At 34.4% G+C, this 10,082-nt stretch overlaps 1 protein-coding gene across 1 annotated transcript; it reads left to right on the top strand.

The window, feature by feature from the left end:
* Nucleotides 656-9,485, top strand: LOC109224983 (coenzyme Q-binding protein COQ10 homolog, mitochondrial). Its single transcript, XM_019389569.1, has 5 exons — nt 656-824; nt 938-1,418; nt 4,121-4,316; nt 6,689-6,820; nt 8,718-9,485. Exons 2-5 carry the CDS (start codon nt 1,096-1,098, stop codon nt 8,838-8,840), a joined length of 774 nt encoding a protein of 257 aa, XP_019245114.1. The 5' UTR covers nt 656-824; nt 938-1,095; the 3' UTR covers nt 8,841-9,485.

The raw sequence follows: 10,082 nt of genomic DNA, 5'->3' as shown, positions 1-10,082 counted from the left end.
AAGCTAAAATGTAAAAATGAACACCATTTTTTGTGATTTTCGTTATAATAATGCATTCAACTTATGCAATCAGATTCTAAATGCAATTAAGACCTACACATACCATGTAATGATGATTTGAACTTTTTTTTTTGTATTTTTATATGATTAAAAAAATGTTAAAAAATGCATGAAAAATGCAACTAAATAATAACCAAAAATTCCTAAAAATCTATAAAAATTAAAAGTAATTAAGAAAAAATCTATTTATTGATTTTGTGGGAGTATTTTTGGTGAGGCAAAATTACGTGCTCACATAGCCGAATCCGTAACTCGAATTCTGCCTTCGCCCCTGATTATATGTCTGCACAAATTTTTGTTAGTGTATAAATGCACGGAAAAAAAAAACAATTAAAAAAAAAGTTTTTTCCCCTATAAACAGAGTGCATTAATTGCGTTTGAGAAAATTTATATAAATCAAACAAAAAGACAACTGTTTTCTTTAAGGCAATCCAAAAGTCCAAATTGACCAAAGCTTTTGAATGGATATAGAAATTAACTTATTGAAGAATAAATGCCTTGTTTAATTGAAAAAAAAAAGAAGGAAAATTTAATATTAAGAAATCCAAAAATCCCCTAGAAGAAAGACACGAGTCCCAAAAAACTAGAGGAGAAAAATCACAGGTGGAGGGGAAGGCTTCCATCGCGTCACGGACAAGTATAAATAAATTATAAATTAACTAAATACCTTCCCATTTCGTTTTCTGCCTGAGTCTCTATATTCACATTGAATCATTCCCCTTTCTTCGTTTCTCCTCCTAAATTTCTGAATTATCCGCAGTTTGGTACGTTCTTTTTCTGCTTCAATTAGGGTTGCGTTACCACTTCCACCGTCAAACTTCTTTTTTTTTTCTTCTATTGTTAATTGCTCAGCTAAATTATATGTTAATTTTCACAGATTAGGTCAAAACTTCATTCATTCATCATCATCAGCAATTCCAATATTGTTTCTCTATGAGGGCATCCGATTGTGTCCGCCTTCGATTCTAATTCCATCAGAAGCACCAAAAAAAGGAATTTTTAAAGTATTTTTGTAATCCAATAATTGCTTCTTCAATGCCGTCGTTTGTTTCAACTTCGAAGGCAATTAGGCGTTTAGTTACGCATCGGAACATATTTACAAGGACGGGAATTGATAATTCGGGTCGGGGATTAGGGAATAATGTTCAGGTTCGATGGTTGAGTGGCATTGCTGGTGTTCCTTCATTTGCTCCTGGTTGTTATGATGCTGGTAGCAAGCTCATTAAGCCTTCGTCATCATTGTTGGGAGAAGTTTATAGGATTGGGCCTTTAATTCAAAGCAGAGAATTTTTAGGCTGCGGTGATGGGGAAGAGGGGAGTATGTTATCCAAAGTACACGAGGAGAGGCGTGTCTTGGGGTAAGTCCTTAATTACAATTTGCAGCTTTTATGATTATCGACCATGATTTATTTTAGTATTAGTAGAATGGAATGATAATTTGAGTTCTTAATTCATTCGTTGTGTTTACATATGCTATGTTAATACGATGATTTTTATTGTGACGAACGAACATACATCCAATGCTAAGTGAAAATTATTTTAGAAGATGCAAAGTTTGAACTATTTTTTTATTATTGATGTAAAGTTTGTGTTTTGTGACTTATTTTTTTCATTTCCTCCCTTTTTAATCTTCTCTCCCATTTTTGAGAAAAATATGATGCTGACCAAATAAATAATATGTGTAAGATACATATAGAGATATATCGATATACATGTGCAAAATCTAAGGGATTGTATGTTCAGTCCGGACTAGTACAAATGGAAAACTGAAGTTACAATTATCTAACTTCATCTGCTAATTGGCTAGATCAATGCATGGAAAGAAGAGTGGGATGAGGGAAGAAATAAAAATACAACCTTTAAGTTTTGTACCAATTGATGTTAAGGGAAGGAAAAGAAGAAAAGTAAAGATACAACTTTCTAAACTTTGAGTACCAACTAGGTGAGGAAAGGTGAATGAGAAAAATAAGGAGAGTAAAGAAGAAAAGTAAATCCCTTAAGCTTTAAGTATCAATTTTCATGAGAGGTGAATGGAAAGTAAAGAAGGAAAGGGATAAATAAATATAAACGGTACAATTATCAAGGGATTAAGTACCAATTATGTAAGGTGAATTGAAAGAAAAGAAGAATAAAAAGGTAAATATACAACCCTTAGAATTTCTGAGTACCAATTGGGTAAAGTGAAAGTAAAGGGAAGAAGAGAGTGAAGTATTACTTTGTGATAAACTTTTTTCCAAGTACATTATGGAGCGGCATGGTCAGTGAGGATTCACGTATCCGATCCCAAATTGCTTGGGATTGAGGCATAATTGTTGTTGTTGTTGTCTTCTCACCCTTCTCCAAAGAAAGTATTCCCTTCAAGACATAATTTATTTATCCTACCATTTTCCCAATTTTTTTTACTTCGTATTTTCTTCTGCTACCAAATGAGAGGAAAACAATTCCATGTATTTTTGTTCTTGTCATTAGCACATCCAGGTTCCAAGCGTGATCTTTACATTGTAAAATTGTACTGAACTTAGAAATGGACAACCTGTAATTAGTGTTGACACCAAATCAAGAAGTTACTTTAGGGTTTTTGAGGTTTATTAGTACTATAGATATGCCTAGGAGCGTGTGTATGGTAATGTTGTATAGCTCTTATTGGAAAAAGGTAAGTAATGTCGTATAACTCTAGTATGATCCTTGTGATACATTTGGATGATGATGCATATCATTGAAATCGTTGGGGGACTGCTGATGTTGGTATGTTGTATGCTCTGCTTTCCGTCAAACTGTCTAGATAACTATATTTAGGGCTACAAACATCCTTTGAAGCTTTGACACAGTTTGTTCAACCACTATAATTCTTATATCCAACATAACTTTTTGGTTTATTGGTGCAATCAATAATGTCCTCATTTGGTGATCCACAGTCCTGTACCGTCTGACTTCTCAAGAATAAAGAGAGATCTCAGGAGACTACATTATTCTAAGTTGTAGCTACAATTGTCTAGAAAACATGCCTTGTCAACATAGGCCAAAGGTTTTCTTGCTCCTTTGTTTATTGTTTTTCTCAAGGGCAGAACCAAGTTTTTTTGCCATCCTAAATCAGCCCCGCATGTACCAATAGCAATTCAGACCACCTCTAAGCCTTGCCCCTCCAAACCTATTTTTGTACGAGCAATCATCTTAGAGGAGGCTATTTAAAAGAGACCCATGTGATTAATTATTTCCTGAATAGACCAGAAAGTACAATTGTTACTCCAGAAAGTACAATTGTTACTCCAGAAAGTACAATTGTTACTCGCTTACCCTTTGGTAATACATTATGCTTATAAAAAAAAGTCTTTACCCTCAATTACAGTAATGGAGCATAAAATTTTTATATTCACACAATTTCACAAGAAATCAAATTAAATGGTGGTATTTACGGGGAAACAGGAAAAAGAATAAATGAGATGTAACAGACGTGGCAAGGAAAGGCCCCATCTTCTGTAATTTACATGACGGATAACGGGATAAGTAGTGAAAGGAAACATAATAAAATAACATACTTATGTCTTTAGTTAGAGAATAATGAAGACCGAATTAAAAACCAATTATTTCCAATTCCTTGAAGTCAGCAATTTACTCCTCCTGCTTAAGATTTATTGAGGATGCACTTTATGGGAGTAGGACTTGATCTCAGCATGTTTTTACTTTCAAACTTTTAAGGGTTAAAAGAGTATAGCTGTTGAAGAGTCACTCTTCGCTTTCAAATCTTTCTTGAGCTACAGGAGGGAAAGGATACCTTCCATACTTTCACTACTACTTACTATATGAAACACAAGAAAACGTAGGCATTTCAGCAAGTAAAATTTTCAGCAGAGTTGATGATTCTCTCTGCATGCTCAGTTTTCTCTGTTCCTCTTTTGGGAAATTTGGTTTGATTTTCATCTACTAGAGATCCATGCTGATTACTCCTTCTAGATAATTATCTTCATTTCAAGTCCTGAAACGCAAAAACTGTCTATCAATCCCCTACCGCTATCAGAGAAGTCATTGGACTTGCAATGATAAGTTGTTTCATTATTATTAGATACTCTCCAGAGCAGTTATATGCTGTGGTTGCTGCTGTTGACTTGTATGAAGATTTCCTCCCCTGGTGTCAAAGGTCGGAGATTTTAAGACGCCATCCAGATGGATCTTTTGATGCTGAGCTAGAAATTGGCTTCAAATTTCTCGTTGAGAGTTATGTGTCTCATGTGGAACTAACCAAACCAAAATATATCAAGGTAACATTGACCCATGAATCTATATTTATTATTAATTTTTAAATTTATTGTGGTTAAGCATTTCTTTAAAAAAAAAAGCATTTCTTTCAATCTAGTTCGATGTTCTTTCTTTTAAAATGTTTCAGTTACTGTTTTTCTTGCAATAACTATTCTATGTATCATCATGAATTGTTATCACCTGGATCTTAGTAAGATCAATGGTATCTCCATTCTTGAAATCACGCAATTACTAGAGTGGAGGGTACCAATCAAGAGTTAGTTCATTTGCAGATATGCTTCTAATTGAAGCTACGAGTGTCAATGGAAGGAGAAAAGCATAGCTAAAAAGCTGGCGTTGAATTTATTCTTGAGAAGTTGGACTTTGATTGGGGAGAGTGTAAAAGCTAGTAAATTTACAACTTCAGAATTCCACATCTTTTTTTGGGACAGGTATTATTTTAAAAGGCATTATTTTCATAAAAAAGCTTTTTTTTCAAAAATGGTTTAGATGAGGTAGGGAAGTTTTGTAAAAGGACTTGCAATCTTTTGGAAACAATTCAGATATAGCAAACTATCCATATAGGTGATTCTAACTAGTGTGATTCCAAGCAGCTGGATCAAGGTTTAGTCATTGTTGGTAAACTTAGATTAGGCCCGGTATTTGACAGGAGCTTTTATTTTGGTTAGAGATTGTAGATCAGTGTAGGGAGACCTAGTGTATGTATACCTGTGAGATTTAGAGAACCCTAATTTGCCTTGAAAAACTAAGATTGGGTACTGGAATGGGAAAAAAACCCAAATGAAACTGATGAGATATTGATGATTCATATGGGCGACTCAGCTAGTTTTGAATTGAGGTTTAGTTATTGTTGTTGTTGATGTACTGTTTAGAAAATATGCAGTATGGTGATAGAATCCCAATTTGTATGGCGAATGAAGGAGAGTGTATGCTAACAAAATGAGACATCAATGGATTTTGTTAGCTCCCTGGTTCTAGAGTGACAGTGTAACGGGGCTAGCTGCAGTGCTACTTTTGGTCTTTTGTAACTTTGCATCTTCTTGACGCCTTTTGAATAAAACATCTTACTTCATAAAAATGAGACAATAAAACTCAAAGAATCATACAAAACAGAAAATTAGATGTGTAGAAGAGCACGCTAGAAGCACACATAGTACTGATAAGAGCAGAAAGATTAAAAATAGTTTTACATATTTTAAAGGTAGGTTAGAGGCAGGATGGCTTCTTTTCCTTTCCGTGCGTCATTTTCCCTTTCTCTGCCTGTTGTTTCCTTGGCTTTTGGGCCTTGGTTTTTGTAGGGCTTCATTATTACTATGAAGTCTGACTTGATATCACATATAATTAATTTTAACATCTGAACAAGATTATCTAGAAAAAAGAGCAAAAAATTGGGAATTTTTCCTATCTGTGTCTTGGCGTTATACACTTTCAACAAGTGGCAGAGTGTATATTGGGGGAAAGTACCAAAAGAAGAGGACACGGCTAGTCATGCATCCACCAAAAAACCATGGCTCATGCTTCTTATGCCATTAACAGGTGTCTTGTAAGTAGCATATTGATGATAGGGATTTAAATTAAGGTGGCGGGAGGGTCACAATGATTTGTTACTTGGTCTACTTTTTGGGGTTCTCGGATGAAAGGTTACTATCCTCTATTATATATTTTAACTAGATGGGTAAAGGCCCGTATACGGGCGCAACATTGTAATTTTATTAAAATTATTATTTGTTGGTGTTTAGTTAATTAACTTTTGAGGTTTAACAAGCTATATTTTAAAAATTAATATAAAATATTTAGTTTGAAATCGTCTTCAAATAGTATGGATAGATGAAAATTATTTAATTTTTATTTTCAAATTGCTTTAAGATAGTATGGGTAAATATGAAAATCTTGTAAAAATCGATACTTCTTTTTGTTTTTGTATTATTTAAAAATTAATTTTATTTTCTCTATGGAAACTTCTATTTAAATAAAATAAAATTAATAATTTTCCAAAATGAGAAAAAGATTGGAAATGAGCATTTGCACTGCACAAACAGTCTAATCAACACATGCATAGTGCATTTAGAGGAGAGTTGTGGCTAGAGGAATGTGGGGTCCACGTGTATTATGCATTTAAGAAATACAAACATGGAATTTTTATAAAATGACATATATGCCATTGGTCAACCATCTTTCCTTTTCTATGTAATAGAAAAACAAGAATTTAAATGTACATGACGTATCAATTAGATTCTAAAGCTTTAGGATATAGGTATCATCAACGAGTATCTATTCGTTTGTTCAAGTAATCTGGATGGTTTTACCTCTAATGACCATTCTGGATTATCTAATTCACCTTTCTCTCATACATATACTTTTTTTATTGTCGCAGACAACTGCTACTGATACTGGCCTTTTTGATCATTTGATTAACATCTGGGAGTTCAACCCTGGACCAATTCCAGGATCTTGTAACCTTCACTTTTTGGTGGATTTTAAGTTTCAATCTCCGTTGTATCGACAGGTAAATTTTCCATTTCGATATAGTACAATATTTGACATCTTAGCCATTTTACTATGTGAGTAAACAATATTCAGAAGATACTAATTACACTGCTGCATGTTGGAAAACTTTTGGGGTTTGCTTGACTGAGGTACACTAGGTGATTATCTTTTGTATTGATATAGACCTTCCTTGTCCCTTATTTCAAATTTATTCTTCAGTTAATTGTTCTTCATCTGCTTGATGCACTAAAGAATCAAACCACATGAGTTCGGGGGTTGAAAATATCATTTCCCTCTACTACACGGAATGCATTTTGAACACCATAAAGTAAATCACTTTTCATACTCCTGTCTCTGTGTAAAAATAATCCACTAAGGGTGTGTTTGGTATGAAGGAAGATGTATATGTATTCCTTGAAAAATGTTTTCCTTGGAAAATGAGTGATTTTCTCACTTATTTTCCAGTGTTTGGTTAAGTAGCAGAAAATATCTTTGAAAAATATATAATTTACGCAAAACACTATATGAGACGAAATGGGTCAGGGCGGGGAGGATGGTAGGTCGGGGTCTAAGGGCCGGAGTGGCGTGGCTATGTTTGGGTGGGGTGGGGGGGGGGGGAGTGGAATAGAGCCGGGAAGGTTGAGAAAGAATATTGAAAAATATTTTTCCTCCTTTTGGTAGGGAAGTCATTTTCCTCCAATTGGAAGAAAATGAGCTCATGAGGAAAATGTTTTCCAAAATATTTAGGCCAACCAAATATGTGAAAATTGGAAAACACACCTAAGGTTTCAATCTTATGACCTCCTAAATTTATATTTCACGGCCTGTGACTCATCTATTACCACCACAGTAGCAGAAGCATGTCGCTCAATATTTACTACCTACCTTCTATTTCTGCAAATCCACATTGTTTGGCTACTTTTGGCACGATATAAGCTGATGCATCAAATCATAGGAGTAAAAGGAATTATATGGAGAAGGATGGAATTTTTGCGGCTGTACTATGATAAGTTGCATTCTGTTTTTCTATTGGGCCACTGGGGATAAGCGGCTGAAAATGGCCTTAAATTGTGAGCGTCAGTATCATAAGTTAATGTTGGACATATGGGATTAATTTCCTTCTGTGTTGGTTATGTTATATCAACTAATAAAAGCTGATGGTTCCTTCGTTTGGTGCTGTTTTGGTGCTTGATATCATTCTTGCAGCACAGTTAGACCATTATTTCACTTTATTTGTAGTGCAAAGCTTCTTAATTTCATAAGTTTATCTAGTGAGTATGTGTTTCATTTTCCTCTTTTGATCGTTACGACTGATAAAAGTCACTACATATAATCCATCTTTTTGATAATATTTTGGTGCTCGACACCATTTTCATCTTTTTGAGGCGCTAAGCCATTTCAGTTGTTGTCTTGATGGTATGAATCAGATGGATCCCTCCTTCAGCTCCAACATCCTTCTCATTCTTTTCTTCTGGGAGTGAATTTATAAGAGGATTTAGCACTTTTTTACAGTGATCTGGATGATGTTCCACCTATTTATATTTTGTTTGTTTGGGTTGATAAATCAGGATATGAGCCAATTCTCTCTTCCAAGTTGGTAACCTCAGCTACCTAAGTAGTTATATACTTTACTAAGTACTGTACTTGTGAATTTTTATTTGAGTGGGTACTGAAAGTTGAACTGTTTAGGCTGGATATGGTATTTGGCTAACTAGAGGCACCTCAACAATGAAAAATCAGAGTGCTGAATTTACTTAATGAAGTTGATTTTGCTTTTGCTATAATTTGTACTAAAGTTTGTTTGGGAGTTTCAGAAACCCTGCTTTTATTTTTTCCTTTTGTTTTTTAGTTGATTGATTAAGGTGCCTTATCTTAACTTACTAACTAAAAGCCATGGGGGCATTGTTCTTTTACAGGTAGCAAACATGTTTTTTAAGGAGGTGGTCTCTAGACTAGTTGGTTCATTCCATGATCGTTGCCGTATAATATATGGACCAGGGGTTCCGGTTCATGAAAATACATATCAACAAAGGGTGTGAAAACTGGTGTTTCGTTGATGAAATGAAAACATGAGGGGCCAGTTCAATTTTCCAAGTACCAGTTGGTCCTATTGCATTCTAATTCTTGAGTTAATTCAAAACTTGAGAAAGTGCTGATTCAGCCTCCCTGGTATTCCCAATTTTCTCAGAATTACTAAATTTACTTCTTTTGGTTTCTTCTGGCGGGAATACGTTGGGGCCGGAAATATAACTGTTCTGGTTATGCCATTTCATTGTATCATATTGCCTCAACTGTTACTTGGATCAGTTCATAAGGTATTTAGACTAATGTTTTTAGAAGCTTCTGTAGAAGGATAAATATTCCTTTAATTTACATTAAAGGTATAGGGATGCTGTCGATCCATGTAACATACACCATACATTTTGTTTATGAAATTTAATAATTGGGCCTAGCTAGTCTTGATAAAAAAAGAATAAGAATTACTGGGCCAAGCTCAACAGCCATCGGTTCTTTTCCAGTTGAGTGAGCTCTCTTGTATTTACCCCCAGTTGGGATGTATGTGTTTCTAGAGAACAAGGGTTTTGTGGATGAAGGAAGTTAGATACTTTTTGACTTAGGAAGCCATGACAAATGCTGTTTGTCCCTCTTTCTAATAAATGTGAAATGAGAACCTGATTTAGTTTTACGGATTTTAGATCTTATATCTCAACCCAAGGTTGTCACGAACTTATGGTTGCAACAATTTCATGTTAATTTTACATAGTATTCTCGGTCAGTAAGTTGCTGTTCCTAATAACTGTGAATCGGAGTTAGTTTGCGGACTTGGGAGCATATATTCGAACTCAATGTTACAGCAATTTGACAGTTTCATGAAAACTTTCAAGATATGCCCCTTTATATTAGGTATATGAGAAAATCACTGGATGATGCAATAACAACATCTCTATTGTTGAGAGACTCTAGTTAATAGTTATAATCTCTTGAAAACTTAGTGTAGGGTGCATTAACTTGGAAATAAGAAAGGTTAGCCTATGTTCATTGCATGCATTGAAGTGGGATTAGATAACTCCTGGTCCTTAAAATCTTATTGATAGTGAGTTTTAATCTTTGCAGTTGATTCATCCAATAATGAATGTTGAGAACATGAAATTCTGAGTGGAGTTAGTTATTACACTTGTTCCTTCTACATCCTGAATTTTGATGCACAAGTAAGAATTGAATATGACAAAAAGGTAAAGCTGGATTTGAAGAGGAAATGTGATGTATTGAAATATCTTGGC

Source organism: Nicotiana attenuata, chromosome 4, assembly GCF_001879085.1.
Source record: "Nicotiana attenuata strain UT chromosome 4, NIATTr2, whole genome shotgun sequence".
NCBI lineage: Eukaryota > Viridiplantae > Streptophyta > Magnoliopsida > Solanales > Solanaceae > Nicotiana > Nicotiana attenuata.
This window is presented reverse-complemented; position numbering and strand designations above follow the sequence as displayed.